Source organism: Lutzomyia longipalpis, chromosome 4 (genome assembly GCF_024334085.1).
Source record: "Lutzomyia longipalpis isolate SR_M1_2022 chromosome 4, ASM2433408v1".
NCBI lineage: Eukaryota > Metazoa > Arthropoda > Insecta > Diptera > Psychodidae > Lutzomyia > Lutzomyia longipalpis.
In genome coordinates, this window is record NC_074710.1 from 8,052,070 (window position 1) to 8,070,163 (window position 18,094).

General features: G+C 33.9%; 1 protein-coding gene across 1 annotated transcript; it reads left to right on the forward strand.

The window, feature by feature from the left end:
* Window positions 1-875: 875 nt before the first annotated feature.
* LOC129796138 (GDP-Man:Man(3)GlcNAc(2)-PP-Dol alpha-1,2-mannosyltransferase) lies at window positions 876-16,763 on the forward strand. Its single transcript, XM_055837899.1, has 6 exons — window positions 876-1,006; window positions 1,080-1,289; window positions 1,354-1,807; window positions 4,517-5,046; window positions 5,109-5,258; window positions 16,542-16,763. The coding sequence occupies exons 1-6, from the start codon at window positions 987-989 to the stop codon at window positions 16,639-16,641; spliced, it is 1,464 nt and encodes a 487-aa protein (XP_055693874.1). The 5' UTR covers window positions 876-986; the 3' UTR covers window positions 16,642-16,763.
* Window positions 16,764-18,094: the final 1,331 nt, after the last annotated feature.

Below are 18,094 nucleotides of genomic sequence, written 5' to 3' on the forward strand. Positions count from 1 at the left end.
TTCCCATGACAACAATCTTGTAGGAAATTTTCCGGGCTACAACTTTGTCTCAGGCGATTTCTCTCTATCTCAACGTGAAAATGCTTTTTCAGACTATTTTCCAAACCCTTGCACTTTCACCGTTTTGCTCTTACCCCGGGGTAAAATGGTGAATTGCGGTTTTTTGTTCCTTAATCTTAATTTAATGACATTTTAGCAATAAACTGTAATATGTATTGAAAGAGAGATTTGGGTACCAATTAAAACTTTTCTTTTACCAATTAAAACGTTAAATTTAAGAAAATGCCTTTTTTATTTTTTTAGTTTATGAAAATTGATAAGTGATCAAACATCCTAAATTGTATGTAATACTTTATATGATTAAGAAAAAGATGACATGTCCATTAACGGCTGTTGAAAATTTGCGAAGAAAATCATCAAAAAACGCAGCCAAAGAATAAAAGCACTCCTTTTCTGCTCACTAGCGATGTTTCGTCAAATTTATTGACATCCTCAGGCTCTATTAAAGGACATAAACAATTCTATGTCAATACAATTCAACTTCACGGAAAAATAATACAAAAAATTATTTAACTCTTTCTTCTCTAGCTTAACAAAGAAACTTACAGAGCAAGTACGGAGCACTTATGTCACAAAAACATAAAGAAAAGAATGAAACCAACGTTAAACACAACAAGAAAATATTCTTGCATTAAAATAATTTAACGTAAATCTGAGAAATCCAAAATGATTTCCAGCGTTTTCTTTGCGTGAATTTGATGCTTGAAAAAGTAAAATGATTCACGTTTGGGTCAGAACCCAAAAAAACGCGAAAGGGTTAAAGTTCACAAGAAAACATCCATGGAATATGGCGGATAAATCCATTGGAAATGTACTGAATTTTCCAGGAAATTCTTTATGGGGTGTCTGTTTACTTTTTTTTCTCTCTCAAAAATGCTGATAAATATTTTCATCGACGTGTAAATTGAGCATAAAGTGATGCAATAATGCCTTGCATGTGTTCTCTGTGAGTTCCCTACATTTAATTCCTTCTAAAATTGATTAATTGAAAGAAAATTGTTTTTATTAATTTATTTTAGGTTATGTTTGGCAACCACTGTGGTGTTTTGCGGATCTGTAGCCGGAATTATCCTTATTCTCATCCTCCGTGCAATATTACGGGGAAAGCGGAGTCGTAGGGTAAAGGAGGATCCTCAGGGGACCTATATTGGCCTATTTCATCCTTATTGCAATGCTGGGGGTGGTGGAGAACGTGTCCTTTGGTGTGCTGTGCGATGTCTCCTGAAGAAGTTTGTTTTCCTTGATGAGGATTTTTTGAGGGGAATACCTTATAAGTAATTTCCTTAATTTTAGGTATCCAGCATGCAAAATTATCATTTACACGGGAGACATTGGGGTGACACCGAGAGATATCCTGAAGAAGGCAAAAAATACCTTCAATGTGAGTGTTCAGGAGAAGGACGTTGAGTTTGTTTACCTGTACAGGCGGAAGTGGGTGGAAGCAGCTCGATATCCCCATTTTACTCTCCTGGGGCAGAGTTTGGGTTCCATGTGGATGGGTTTGGAGGCAGCATGGAAGTTCCCACCGGATATTTTTATCGATACAATGGGATATGCTTTCACCTTTCCCATTTTCCGCTTCCTCGTGGGTGCCAGTGTTTCCGGGTACGTTCACTACCCCACAATTAGCTCCGATATGCTGAGACGTGTTAAGATGCGCACAATGGCACATAATAATAAAAATTACGTCGCCAAGAATCCTTTTCTCACGTGGATTAAGATTTTCTACTATCGCATGTTTGCAAAGGTAAAAAATATTTTTTATGGTGCTATTCACAAATCTCATGTAAAAAAAAATGATCATGATATTTTTTCCTGACATTTTTTTTGTCATCCCCTCTCACTCCCACTAATGTATTTCCCTATCTTTTATCTTTCTCTGACGCATTTTCACGACATTTTTTTTCATGGCGCATGACTTTTTTTGTGCGTCCAACATGTTCGTCCAATTTTCTCAGTATTTGGCGATATTTTTCCATGGAAAAGTGAAAATTGGCTTTGCTGATGTGTTCTCATTGCCAGGAAAGCAGTGAAAAGCGGAAAATTACGGTCATTTATCCGGAAAATATGTGAAAATGTGCGAAGTGAAAAATCAAAACATTGGGTCTAACTCAGCGACGAAGAAACTCTTGAAATCTTTGAATTTTGTACTTAAAAGGAGTTGATGGCAGAATGTATGAAGGATGATCCTCTATCGCAGAACAATTTTAACCCATTCCATCTTGTAGAGGATCAAAAAACATTGAAGAATCGCGAGAGAAACTCCCCAAAATCCACTGGGATCACATCGAAAAGTGCAAATAAAAATTGCAAAAAAATTCAAATATTGCGACGCCATTCGACGTTTTTTTCCCTATAAAAAATGTTTCAAAAGTTTTCTGTAGACTTGTCGCTCATTTTCTGTAGAGTTTTTTTCTAGTCAAAATAAATGTTTATTTTTTCGTTTCTGGAGTGATTTCTACATCACTCTACATTTCTCTTCTTGGAGTGCGACTCAACGACGGAAAGTCCGGAAAGACAGAAGTGAAGCAAAAATCATTCAAATCTTCATCCGGGTAGGCAGGAAAGGTTGGGAAGGTTTTAAAGAAGCTCAAGAGGTCCCGATGCCACGCTGGTCGAACACAATGGAGTTCCTCCTATTCATTTACTTACTTACTTTTACTTTACGCTAAGTGGGGCCCGGAGACTTACATCTCCTTGTGCACTGCGGCCCATGTGGGCCTATTGTGCATCCCCTTTATTCCTACTCAATTACAATGTTTTTTGTTACAATGTAGATTTTGTAGGGGGAGAGTCCCGTCGGTGGCGACTGCACGGGAAGTTCCGCAATCATTCAGCACTAGACGCTGGGCACTGGTGTTCGTTCGGCAGGCCACACAGTGTAGATCGGTTTTTTACCAGCGTTGTCCCTCCGCCACCAGACTGCTCTGTTCATCTTTGGCTCCGTCCCATATATATAGGAAGTTCCGCAAACGCAGGCACTTACTGTATGCGGCTGCACATTATCGCTGATTGACCGGCACACGACTATGGGACTCTGTCTACTTGTTGCCCTTCCGTCTCGCAGATGGTGCTGATATTGATGTTGGCTCCATCCCGTTGGGGGCAGCAGTCGTCCGAGCAGGAAAGGAATAGCTGTGGAGTAGAAAGGAAAGAAAGGGAAGGAAGCGCCAGGCCAGAAACGGCGAACCGCTGCGGGAATCGAACCCACAACCCCAGTGATGGGTGGTATTGAGTGGCGCTTTAGCTCTCTTTACCACTGGAGCTTCTCCTCCTATTCATTTAAATGTTGCTCCCAAATTGAGGTTATGTTTTCCCGGACTGTTCTATCACTGCACTTTTCTATGTGATCCCAGTGGATATTGGGGAGTTTCTTTCGCGATTCTTCTATTTTTTATGTTCCCCTACAAGATGAGATGGGTTAAGATTGTTCTGCGATAGAGGATCATCTTTCATATACCCGTGCATAAATTCCTTTGAGCCAGGTGTAACTTATAAAAAAATCTGGGAAGCGAATGAAGTTAGGGTACACTTTTTGTAACATAAGGGGATCACATAAAAAAACATTAAAAAAGAACCACGTGACGGATCGGGATGATTTTTTTTTTAAAGTTAGACGGCATTATTAGCTACCATTTGAATCCGAGTTTGTCCACATCGGTCAACCCTAAGCTGAGATATAGTCAAAAGTGTATTTTTTCACTATAGTTCACTAGAATGACTGTTACAACCGAACCGCTTGACCGATTTTCAAAAATTTAGCAGATCTGGAAAGGGAATTAAATTACCTTTCCAACGACTATCTATTCATCAAAATCGGTGCACTAGCGGCCGAGATGCAAGAGGTCAAAGAAAAAAGTGTAATCGTGAAAAATTGGCTTTTACCTAGCTTTATCAAAATGGCTGCCAATAAATAACGGGTTGAGTGTTTTTCAAAAATTTGTCAGTTTTGGAAAGGTGAGAAATGTACCTTTCCAAAACTAATAAATTTTTAAAAATCGGTTGACCACAGCCGGAGATATGGCCACTTGAAATTTGCCTTAAAAAATACACCATTTTTGCTTGCCCGGAAACTTTTTTAGGGTAGTGTACATTTTCACATATTTGGCCGCTAAATGACCATAAATTTCAACTTTTCACTACGTTCCTGGCACTGTGGACTCTTTAGCTAAGCATTTTCCACTTTTCTTTGAAGAATATATTCCCAAATGCCGAGAAAATTGAACGAAAACAACATGTTATGCGCAGGAAAAAAAGCATGCCATGAAAAAAAAATGTGAATATGCGTCAGAGAAAGACGAAAGATAGGGAAATACATTCGTGGGAGTGAGAGGGAATGAAAAAAAAATGTCAGGAAAAAATGTCATGATCAATTTTTTTTACATGAAATTCGTGAATAGCACCATTATTAAGGATTTTTTCTTCATGAATTAATTGATTTTCTTTTTGGAAACAGTTGTACGGTGTTGTGGGACGCTGTGCTGATATAATCATGGTAAATTCCTCATGGACTGAGGGGCATATCAATTCCATTTGGAAGATCCCCCTAAAGACGCATCGTGTGTACCCACCGTGCGATGTGGAGGATCTCAAGAAGATCACTCCCCTTGGGAATGATGCAGAGAGGATTACAATAATGTCCGTTGGGCAATTTCGTCCGGAAAAGGATCATCCGCTACAGCTGCAGGCAATGTATGAATTGCGGTCTCTCCTTGTCAATGATGAACCCCTGTGGAATCGCCTGAGGCTCGTTATTGTGGGTTCGTGTCGGCATGCAGATGACACGGAGAGGATGAAGAATATGCGAGACCTCAGTAAGCACCTCTCGCTGGAGAATAACGTTGAATTCCGCGTGAATGTGACGTACCAGGAGCTACTGCAGTGCTATCAAATGGCCAAAATTGGCATTCACACAATGTGGAATGAGCATTTTGGGATTTCCGTTGTTGAATCCATGGCTGCAGGGCTCATTATGGTGGCAAATAGGTGAGTTTAAAAAATAAATTTAAAAGAAAAAAATCTCTCAAAATGAAATAATTTTCACACAGATCCGGTGGACCATTAATGGATATTGTGGAGACATCTCCGGGTAGTCAGACGGGGTTTCTTGCAGTTGACGCAGTGGAGTATGCACAGTGCATTGCAACAATTCTCTACAATGATGCAGAAGACAATGATAAAATCCGAACGGCTGCAAGGTAAGAAAAGCCATCATACGTGCTTTGAATTTAAAATTCTCTCCTTTGCCACACACACAGCCCCCCCCCCCGCCCCCTTCTTGGCTCCTCCATCACATGGACTTTCCGGGTGAAATTCCTCTAAATCACACGAGATTATCTCACAAACAACACGTACGTGGGATGGGGGGAAGAGATGAAATGAAATTATCTTAAGTTTGCATGTTGTATCCTTTTTCACATTCAACGCCAGCCGCCCCCTCTCCTCTGCACAAAATGTTGGCGGGCAAAGAGCAAAATACTCTCGACATGCTCTCACGATAATTACACAGTGCTCCCACTAAAATGATAGCCACCCCACAGAATCCACCTCAAAACCCATCCGGAAAGATTTGAAATTTCTAATCTAATTTGCAATGAATGAAAAACAATTTCAATATCATGGTTCTCCCACAAAGAGCTTTCCAACATTGAAATTTGTGTCAGGAAAAACAACAATGCAAATTGAGAATCTTACGTGCTTCATAGATAACTTCTTCTCTATTCTAACAATGCATGTAAAGTGATTTATTTAATTTTTTAAAAATATTTAATAAGGAGAATTAATAAAAAGAATTTTACAAAGTTTTTCTATATTGAGATGATAAAGAAATCAAGAAAAGACAAAGAGGATTGACGATGAGGGGTGAAATTTACTAGTCAGAAAGTCTTAAAATTTCTTAAGTGTTCTTCAAATTTTTATTTTTAGTTTTCTTAAACATGTCTTAAGTTTTTGTAAGAAAAATATAAGATTTCTTAAGGTTTTTTTTAAAATCTTTTTCTTTTATTTTTTTCCTAAGCGAAAGTTTAGATTTCTTAAGATTTTTTAGAAAAATAAATTTCTTTAGATTTCTCTTCTAATTTTCTTAAACATGTTTTAAGTTTTTGTAAGCAAAATATAAGAATTCTTTAGGTTTTAAAAAAAATGTTTTTCTTTTAATTTTTTCTTAAGCGAAAGTTTAGAATTCTTAAGATTTTTTAATTTTCTTAAACGAAACTTGAGATTTCTTAAGTTTTCTTCAGTTTTTTTTTAATTTTCTTAAATAGGAATGTCATGTTTTCTAGATTTAAAAAAAAATTTCTTTAGATTTCTGTTTATTTTTTCCTAAGCGTAAGTTGAGATTTCTTAAGATTTTTTTAAAAAATTTCCTTTAGATTATTTTTATTTTTTCGTAAGTGAAAGTTTAGATTGCTTGAGATTTTTCAAAAAAAATATTCTTAAGAATTTTTCAAGTTTTTTTTAAACAAAAGTTAAGAATTATTAAATCTTACCCAAGGAGAGAAATCGCTTGAAAATAGGGAAAATTTTCGAAAATCCGTCGGCAGGGATACGGCGATAATTGGTCAAAATTTCGACGCCTTGACGAAAAATGGGGAATAAAAATCCCAATTTTTCTGTCGAAAGTTCGTCGAAAGCATCTTCCCTATTTCTGCCCAATTGGGAAGCTTTGTCGAAACGTGGCCGACCATATTTCGACGGACCGTCGAAATAGGGCAGAAATAGGGAAAATTTTCGAAAGTATGTCGACATGTATTGCCTTGATTTCCTCATTATTCTTCTCTTTCTCTCCAATGATATTCAATTCAAAAAACGTATTTTTTTATTCTTCTGCTCTTTTCACACATCAGATGATTATATTGGGGCCTCCATGGCGTTATTTTACATGACAACAATAAAATGCCAAGACAAAATGGAACACGATATTAATAAATATTAATATTTTTATATTGCGACTTATCCTGACGCTTGGTCTTTGGAAAACCATGCCACACCCTTTTCCCGTCATGAATATTTGCCATAGGCGATAAAATGCCATTGCATTTCACAAATTCAAATTTTTAATTATATTTTAATTGCACATAAAAAATGAAATTTCCCAAAACCTTGTTGAAAGTATTTTTAAAATTTCTTTACACATCCTGAAACATGTTGGTCAACTTATTTTGGATGCAAAAGTCTCAGATAATTAATAAATCGAATTTAATTTTAGCAAGTAAATTTTTGATTTGCCGCGCACGAATAAGTACGCCATTGAGCTCATTAACCTCTAAACCTTAAAGTCCATCTGTTGACAAAATATGAAATCAAAAATCTGGAGAAGGGCAGAAATTGGGAAGAAATAGGGCAAAAATTGGGAAGATTGTCGAAAGCATGTCGAATATTAGTCGACAAGTTGCCTTATTTTTTCCCAATATTTAAGGAAATGGAGGAAGGAAAAATTTCGACAGACTGTCGACACCCAATTCCCTATTGGGAAGAGGGTCGAAACTTTTTCGAAATATTTTCCACTTGGGCTGCCCAATTTTTTTACTTAAAAATAGGGCAGAAATTGGGCTGATTGATAGGGAAATATCCCGAATATATTTCGAAAGATGATTTCCTTCCAAAATAGGGCAGCTTTACATATTTTGGAAATTATTTCGACATAGGGCAGCATTTGGGAAAGTAGGTCTCGTTGGGTTAATTCTGATTTTTTGAAGATTTTTCTTGAACGTCTTTGGGCATGGAAATTCGTAAAAATAATCGAAAAACATGTATTTAGCCCCGATCTAGTCTGATTATCTTAACTTTTGCTTGAGAAAACTTATGTAAGTCTTTGGAAATTAAAAAAAAAAATCTTTGAAAATCGTTAAAAAAAATTTTAAGAACTCTAAACTTCCGCTTAAAAAAAGAAAATTTAAGACATATTGAGGAAAGTGAGACAAATTAAGAAATCTTAAGACTGTCTGACTAGTGAATCTCACTCAAGGTTAAAGTAGCAAAATCTCTTATAAAAATTTTTTTAATGTTTTTTTTTAGCCTCGAATGTTTTTAAAAGTTCTCATTGGATAAAGTGAGCTATTGAATTATTTAATTCTTTTAGTTGTGAAATCATTTCAGTTAGACATTCAACAAGCTAGAAAATTATTAATAATATTATTATTATTGGGCCTTATTCAGCGACCAAGAAATCTTTGAAATTCGCTTGAAATTTCAGTACAAAATTCAAAGATTTCAAGGGTTTTTCTTGGTTTCTGAATAAGGTCCATTACTGGGCTTTTTTTATTAACCTTTTGGGGATTCAAACACCCTCCCTAGAGCTCTACTAACGTATATTTTATTTTGCAATTCCTGCAACACGATAAGTCAATCTCTTAATTTTAAAGTTAAAGGAAATATAAAGTCAGATAAAATATTAGTTTTTCTTACCCCATAAGGGGTGAGTATAAATTTCCTTTTAATCCAAGGTTATACCTTTATTGATTTGGGGAAATTAAATATTTATCACATTAACTTGCAACTGTGCGTGAAAAGCCGCACAGCAAGACACACCAGATAAAAATGAAAGATATCCCAATGAAACTTTCATGAGGCAATCAAAAATCTTCTTGTATCTCTGTGGGGTTGTTTTTTTTTTGTTCGTCGTCGTTTTTTTTTCTTCTTCTCAATGCTCCCAGTGGGGCTATATACCTACGTTAGAGTCCCCCTGTAACCCCAGGTCCCATCCTCTTCGTTCTCTCTGGGAAAAAATGATGGTTTGGGGCGGTTACAAAATGATTTTAATGTGCCACATAATTCCTATTGTTGAACATTTTTGGTCTGCAGAATGACCTCCTCGTTGACTTTCTTTTCATTTGGCGTTTTGCTCATATTTTTTTTTTCACCACCACCCCCATCCTCTACCCATCCCCTCACCATGTTCACCTGCTTTTTCTCCTGGAAAGTCTTACGATGGAAAAAAAGGTGGTTTTTCCACCCATTTTGTGCTACTCATCCCCTCACCCACAACTTGCACAGTTCCTGCTGAGCTGATGATAATGGGCAGTTGTTGGGGGGTGTTGGTGGTGAATTAGGGTGGGGTGGTTGAGGTGGAAATAACTGTAATTGATTTTTATGTATTTCACTGACTGGAGGGTTGGTTTTTCTCATCACGAGACTCCATCGTTGTGTTCGTTTTTATACCTGTCCTTCGTTTTAGGTCTTTCTTCTCTGCCCTTTAGCACTAAGTTCATGTTTACAAACTGTGAGAGCATTTGTTGGGAGTATAAGGGGTCATATACGGGGTATATTGTTGATGATGACTGCCGCTTCTTTTTCACGTGTGATTTTTTTTTCATTTTCTGAGAAGTACTAGAAGGTTGGCTTTTGCTATGTTTTTTTTCGTTTAGTTTTCTTTTTTAGAACTGATTTGTTTTTTATATAGGTTTTATTGGAATGTTTGTTTTAATTATTTTAAGGAAATTTTTGATATTTTCTAATCAATGAAACTGTTCGGATTTGTATTAGAATTTATGTAAAATAAAATGGGTACGAGAAGTTAGGTAGTTTTCAGGGACCAAGTAAATCCTAAAAATTTCAAGAATATCTTCTAAAATTTTAAGGATTTCTTGGTCGCTGAGTCGGACTCAATATCTTAAATTAAGAGAAATTATAGAGAGTCAGTTTACCTAATATGGAGTATTTTTGTTAAATTCTTTTTTTTATCGTTTTGGTTTTCATTTTTAATTCTTTTCGCTGGATAGTGAGTCAGAATCGACGAGACGCTATCATTTTCAATTATTCTTAGTTTTTTGAAAATGTTTTTTAAACCTACTTCTTCTGTTTTCTCTAAACTTCCGGCTTGTCTTTACTTCGTTTTATTTTTTTCTTTTAATATTTTTTTCTAACTAATTTTCGCATTCTGTCAACGTTTTTTTTTTGTTGAAATTTTCACTTTGTTTTTTTTTCTCTTTCTTCTGTCAAGACATAACGTTTTCGTCTGATAGACTTTCTTAGGAATTAGATAATCAGCTTTTCCTTCTCAGAATGATTTTCTTAACTAACGACTCTTTCATGCAAGAAGTTTTAAAATAAAAACCTTTTTGTCTCAATTTAATGCCCTCATAGTTAACAAAGAAGTTTTTCGAGTGTCCGGTGTTACAAATTAATAAACTTTAATTTGGCAAGGATCGTTTTTAAATTAATGATTTCTAGGAAAATATTAAATCTACCTCGTTGCATATATGTACATAATTAATATTGTATGGAGATAAACGTCAAAGTAGTCAACGTACTACATAATACATACCATTTACTGGGTGGGGATGTGGAAGACGAAAAAGCACATTCATAGTCAGTCGTCAATTTAAATGTAATTTAGGGAATTTATTTAAAGCCAAACACGATACAAACATTAGCTCTCGTGGGGAACTTGATAGCATTTTTACCTTCATAATGTATTATTTACCTCTATTTTTTACATACATATGTACATAATACATAGTTCCCTCACTTCCAAATCACATATATTTTTCACACATCAAATTACAGAGAGACGTGTGGCCACGAGGAAAGAGCTGAGTATTAATTGATTTTTTTTTCACATCTAATTCATCGTTGTACGACAAAATAGAGCTGAACTCACTCGTTTTTTTTATGCGATTCATTGTTTTGTAAAAATGGGAACACAAAAGTACAAATAGGTATCATTAGGAAGGAATACAGAAAGGTTAAATATATAGTTTTATTTTCCAATTAAAGGAGGGATAAATAAAATATTCCTCAAGGCAATAATTCTTTTAATTGTAAAAAAAATATAAGAATAAATTTATTTAAATGCAAAAGCTCAGCAAACAATAATAAAAAGCAAAAATACAGCGCAGTAATTCCGAAAAAAATGCAGAAATGGAGGGAAATATACTATTAAGGGTTGGGGATGGGGGAAAATTCACTGCGAGTTTATAGAGCCGGAAATTCCTCTTAGAAACACCTTAATCATACGAAAATCGGGGAAAGAAAATAAAAATGTCAGAATATGATATAAATTCTGCGAAAGAGCAGAAGAATTCGCCTGCACCCTTTTTTTCTTCGCTTCTTCTTCACCACCTCATCCCTTTTTTTGGGTGGGTGGAGAAAGGGGATTTTCAAACCGAGGTCACCAATAAATAGCTGGGTGCTGGGTTAAATTGAGGTAAATCCTATACATATCATCCAGAAGAAAATCGCTCTCTTCTTTTGGGATTTAACTCCCCGAAAAACCATCCCCTGTTGGGGCTAAAAAAAAATGTAATATCTGTGAGAGAGAGAAAACTCCCTTCATACACCAATTCCCACTTTATAATCTTTTTCCAATGTATCTCTGGCTCACATCTCTCGTTCGTTTTATTAAAGCTCACACTCTGAGAGCTTTTTTTTCATATACATACCGTACTATTTCATTTCTTTCCTCAAATGCTACTTTATTCCACATTCTTTCTCATTTATGACAGGGCTATTGGGAATATATGCATTTGGGGATAAGCATTTGGGGGATAAGTCTAAAAGAAATTAATGCTTGAGATTTATTTATTTTTTTTAGAATAAAAGCTCTGAATATGCTTGATATTTTACGTTTCTTTCTATGGGCGGAATTCACTGCTCAGACGGGCTTAAAATTTTAAGTCAGTTTTTAAGTAGGTCTTAAGGTTTTTTTGTCATTTTTTTTTAAGTCTGACTTTAAATTTTTAAGTCGGATCTGAATTTTCCTGCGTCGTCCTGGAAAATATGTAAGATTTTGTGATTAAAGAACTTGAATTTGATTAAAAAGAAAATAAAAAAATAAAATAAAATAAATAAAGAAAATAAAAATATTGTATAATGATGTCATAGACTTAACTTGTATAAATTCTTGATCTCTATTTAATGCAATTAAAGATTTATTTTTAATCAAATTCAAGTTCTTTAATCAGAACGTCTTACATATTTTCCAGGAAAATTCAGGAAAATCAAGGCCCGACTTAAAAATTTTAAAACCGACTTAAAGATTTTAAGCCAGACTTAAAAAAACTGACTTAAAACCTCAAGACTGAGTTAAAAACAGACTTAAAATTTTAAGTCCGACTGAGTAGTAAATTCCGCCCTATATTTCTATGTAGAAATTAAAATTCTAAATTAACGCTTTGAATCGACGGAATTTTCTAACCTATTTTTTTTTAGGAAAATAGCCGAATATAATATTTTTTAGTAGAAATGTGTGTCCCTGCTATGCGGACTGTAAAGAAAGTAAACCTAAAGAAAAGTTTTTTTTACTCTGAAATAAAATCACAACGCAAGAAAGGAAAATACTTTTTCGATACAATTTTCTTACTGAATTTCCAAACAGAATACATTAGGTAAGAATTTCTTGTTCTTTTATAGCGTGAAATATGTCTCGACTAAAATGTTTTAAAGTTCAAATTTTTCTTAGATTGATACAAATCGACTTTATAGACAATTAAAAAACCTCCCGATAACCTGCTTGAAGACAAGGAAGAATATTTCTTACTATTCTGCTTAAATTGTATGGCTCGAACACTAGAATTATTATATTATAGCACAAAATGTGTCTCGGCTATACCAGCTATTAGTTTTAAAAGTATTTAATTTTTAAATCAAATAATACGAGCCTAATAAATTATTCTTTTTCTTTTACAAGATTGAAATTCTTTTAGTACCGCATTAAAAAAAAGAAATTATCCAGAAAAACGTTTTATTTTCTTCAAAGACTAAAGAACACAGAGTGGGGAAAAAACTTAAATTTAGTTGGTGTCGTTTGAAAAGCTATCTGTTAAATAAATCTCACAAAATCAGGATTAACCCTATATATGGGATTTCTTTTAGTTTTTTCCTATAAACACCCAGTCCTGGGAAAATCCCTCGTTATGCGATAGGAAAAAAGCACGGCGTGAAAAAAGTGAAGAGCACGGAAAGTTCTATCATTGACCGTTTTAATGGGGGAGAAAAACAAAGTTGTGTTCTAAATAAAATATTTAGCTAAAGGAAGATGTTTGAAAAAAAGGAAGTACTTTAAAGAAAAAAAAATCAACGAAGAATGAAAGGTGTGAGTTTGAAAGAGAAAATGAAACATAGCGAAAAGAGAGAAAAAAAAAAAGATTTGGCGAAAAAGTTTCCTTTCAAACATCATCATTTTCTTTCACACACCCCCACGAGAAAAACACGCATCTGAACATGTTGTGTCGGTTTCTCTTCTCACAAAGCAAACAAACCTCCGCAGTTCACGTGCGGAAGGATTTTTCAATACCCCAGAGAAGTGGGGTTGTTTTTTTTTCTCTTTGCAGTCATTTTTGCTAGACTTGAGATTTATAAAGCAAATTCAGTGCAGTTTTGTACTTTCTCCCACATGCCTGGAAGATGGAAATTTCAAACAATAACCAACTTGAATAACCTTCTTTCAGTATCTAAATCATCTACAGACTATTCTATTAAAGATTCAAGATTTCTGGCAATTGGGGGAAAATAATGAGTTTTTGTAGGGAAGACCGGGGAAAAAAAAGTCAATTTGCAGGATTCCGCAAAGGCAAGAAATTTTCCTCAATAAGTCATTCCTATAGGAAATTTCCTGGCCTACAACTTTGTCTCAGACCATTTTTCTCTATCTCCACGGGAAATATGAGTTTTCGAGCTTTCCCTGAATCCTTCCACTTCTGACTTTTTTTTAAACTCGGCGGGTAAATTTAGTCACCAGTGGGGTAAATCAAGTCGATGAATTAGTTCACTTTTGTTTATGTTGAAACTTTTTTTTTAGCTGGAAGACATAATAGTTAAGAAAAAATCCCGTAGAAAGAGGTCAAAAACCTTCCTTTTCATTGGAGTTATTTTTAAATTAAAATTAAAAAAAAAACATCAAGAGAAGCATTGAAGCATATGCTTTATTTACTTAAAACTTAAAAAAAGAATAAAGTACCTACTCGATTTTTATCGATCTGATTGTATATTTTTTATTGATAATTTTATTGTTTGTTCATTCATTTCTGCTTAATTTTTTAATGGATTTCGCCATTTTTTTCAAATAAATATTTTACTCATAAAATGAACGTACAAAAAGAATGATGAGGAGCGATGGAAAGGTTTTGTGATGGTGGTTGTGGGCATTTTTTTTGTGCACAATTCATTGCACTTTCAATCAATTAATTAATATTTTATAAATTTATAAATAAATAAAAAAAAACCAGGTATAGAATTTGATTGAAAATATATCCCTTTTACGATATAGGGTTAAAACTTTTACGTTTTGAGGAACAATTTACGAAAAATTGTGATTAAAGAATGATAATTGACTAAATAGAGCAAAGTTCGTAACTGTAACCAGGCTTTGAATTATTGTAAGGCATAGTCAAATACTCAAGAAAACTGCGATAATTTTCTGAAAAAAAGGTTGGGAAACATACGAATTTTCCCGGTCGATTAATTTCTCAATTTGTAAAATAAAATTATTCGGATCTTTGGAAATATTAGTTTTTAATCCTAAAATGGCTCACTTAGAAAAGCAGAAGCCTAAAAAAATGTTTAATTTAAACCCAAAAAATGTGTAAATTTAAGCCGAGAAGGCATATAGTTTTAAGTCTAAAAAAGTGAGTAAATTCAATTAGAGAAATTCGAGGGCTGCATTGTAAAACCGGCTAAGTCAGTTCGGAGCTCATACCGACTTAGCCGGTTTTACAATGCAGCCCTCGAATTACTAAATTCAATCCGAAAAAAATATTATTTGGCTTTGAGTTCTTAAAAAAAAATAGATTTGGAAGTCAAAGCCTAAAAAATATTTAATTTCAACTCAAAGAAGATTAAATTCGAGCCTAAAAGGGACTAAATTCAAGCCTAAAAAATAGTAAATTCATGACGAATGGCAAGGGGATGTCACTTCCTTTAAAATACATGTAACCTCATGAGGCAATTTGACAGTTTGACACACAAATGTATGAAAATTTTTTCGATAGTATCGATATTTTACCGACTCGCGAGAATTTTTTCTTTACTTTTCGTACATTAATAGGTCGATCCGGATGATGAAATAGGGATTAATCGAAAGCTTAGGGGTGGAACTTTGTACATTAATCCATTTTTCTGACCGGTATCGAACGAAGCTTCGAAAATATCGGAGTCAAGCATGCCCCTGCCGAAAGGTAAAGATTACTAAAATCATTTTTCGATTTCGAATTATTCGATTTTTAGTAAGAGTTGTGAATGAAAATATTCAGATCTTCGGAAATATTTGAATTATTTTCAAAAAAAAAACCAAAATATTCGACAGATAAGATGATTGCAATTGTAGGGGTTTGGGGTAGATTCTGATAAAATCTTTTCTTTTCTAACAATTGAAAAAATTCTGTAACATTTTGACAAATGGGTGTTTTTAAATCGTTCTAGAAATGAAAAACGAAGAATTTTTTGTTCTAGAAAACAGTCGGAAAGAACTTTAAAGAGCCTCGGAAAAGTAATTTTCTTCCAGAAACCCACTTAAAGAAAGAAATAAAATGTCAAAATTTTATAAGATTATTTCCAGAATATTAAATATTTTATAACTGATGAATTTGTAAGAAAAGAATAGATTTTTATCAGAATCCACCCATTATTTTAATTTTTTCTTTCGCTTCATAATTTGTAGGTTTTTCTTGATTCCCTTTCTTGTTTACTGGATTTGGCCGATATGTAAAATGAATTCAAACAGAATACTTAATGTCTCTAGTTTCACTAATAAATCAAATTGCAACGCATACGTATTTCTCATTTTGAGAATGAATGACTATACATAAAGTCTACGCAGCGTGCTTTGAATTTCTCTTTATTCGAATGTTATTTTTTTTTATTCAACACATATCCATGTTTAATTACATATGCTTCCAATTACCGGAGTTTTTTTTTGAGCTTCCTATCGCAGTTTCAATTAAAATTTTCCTTTTTTTTTAGCACAACCAACAACGCTCGGGGAGGCAATTAATTTTCATCAAAATATAGGTTTTTTTGACTATGTTTTGAGATATGGTTTAGTGTAAATTAATAAAATATTTTAATTTAATTTTAATAAAATCATCAGCATTTTATCAAGAACTATATTGCTGTTGACCCAAAACCCCAATTGCATGTGAGAAAATCTCATTTGAAGCTGGAAAATATAAAAGAAAATTTCACAATAAGATTGTTTAGAATTTGTATACGGAAGGAACTTTCTTCGGGTTTGTTTTTTTATTTAATAAAATTCAATTTAATATTGAATTATTTGGTATTAATTTAATAGTTTTTAGTCAGTTTGTATTTACTTTAATAGCACGTTTGATTGATAATTCCTGAAAGAGGTGCGAGAAATAGAGTAGTGAAAATAGAGCATTGTGAGGATTTTATTAAGCTCCCAAGTCGTCACACTTTCATTCTCACTCCTTTGTAACATTTCCATTCTTTTAGCGACTTTTTCCTTCACTTTATACACTCTCACGCTTTTGTTGATTCACTTATTTTTTTCTGCAGTATTTCTTATTCATATGTCTTCCTTCTAGGGCATCAGTGGATCGTTTCTCGGAGTTGGAGTTTGAAAGTGCATTTTTACGAGTGATTGCACCTCTCATTGAAGTTGATGCACCATCGAAACATGAATAAGATGGAAATTCATAGCACATCACGGAGTTGGTACAGGGAGAAGGGGTGAGGGAGTGGGTGTGACAATGAGTATATGGTGCAGAAAAAAATGGGAGGAAATACAATAACAAATTCCCTATGTACGCTACATTTTCTCTTAAAACCTTAAATCTACATCCTCTCACTTTTATCCACTTTTTTTTTCTACTGTCTCTCTATATTTATTTTTACCTCCTTATCAATATATTTGGAGTTCTTGTTGCAATAAGAGAATCTTGCTGCAATTCCCTCCACCTCATGCTCGACCTCCGTTCCACAGTGCAAAAAGAAGTGAATATTTTGTTGCGAAAAAAAGGAGGCACTACAGAGGAAAATATGAAATTCAATTTTTCTGAGGAGGGTGCCCCTTGCAATAAAAATATATCGAAGTTCAATTGGAAACAACAATATATGTGCAATGTGCATAGATCGAGGGGTAAGTTATGACAGGAAATGAAATTTTTTCCTAGAAGAATGTTCAATATAGGAGATAAATGGAGATGTAATTGGAAAATGGTGATTTCAATTTGCGATTGGATAATTGGAAAGGTTTTAAAAATTGAAAAGAAGGGATGTTTGTAAGGGGGTGGAAAAAAATGCTTCCCTGCTCAAAATACAATGAAAAATGATTTTCTCGTTTTACCAAAAAAAAATTAAACATAAAAAATAGAAATAATTTAATCAAACTTTAATAATTTAATTAAATTTAAAATAATTCTTAATATAATAATGATATTGTGTGACGTTTAGAAGAAAAGATCAATAAAACTTATTCAATATGATGATTTTTTCTTTTAATAGAGGTGCATTGTTTAATTCAAACGATTCAATCTGTTAAAAATTAGGTACAGTGGTGCTTCGTATTAACGTCTTTTAATTTTTACTTTGAATCAGTATGGGGGATTTTTTTTTAAAAATTATCATGTGCGTTTTGAACTCAATCTAAGAAAGTTTTCCTAAGTAAAATTACTTAAACGATTACTACACACAGAAAAAAAATGACCAGAAATGGTAGTGAAATCGTCAATTTTGCGGGTGAGTCACTCGCATTGCCCAAATACTTCACTCGCACTCATTCGCACTATTTCTCGTAAATTTTCAGATTTATTGGACCGAAATTTAACGTTGAATTCCATAAATATGGAGTTACTCACTGACATCAATTTAAAAGCAATATTTTTGCTTTAAATATCCTTATTTAGGCAAATTAGTTTAATAAAATTCTAGGGCTACATTGTAAAACCGGCTAACTTTGTATGGGCTCCGAACCGATTTAGACGTTTTTTAGCTGTGATTCTTTCGAATAGCACAGCTTCTGTGTACATACCACCTAAAATGCAGTCATCAGATCGGGCTCAAACTTGGGATGAGCACGAATTAGGTTTTCAATGTAGCCCTCAAATTGCAATATAAATTGATAAAATTTGTGAAAAAA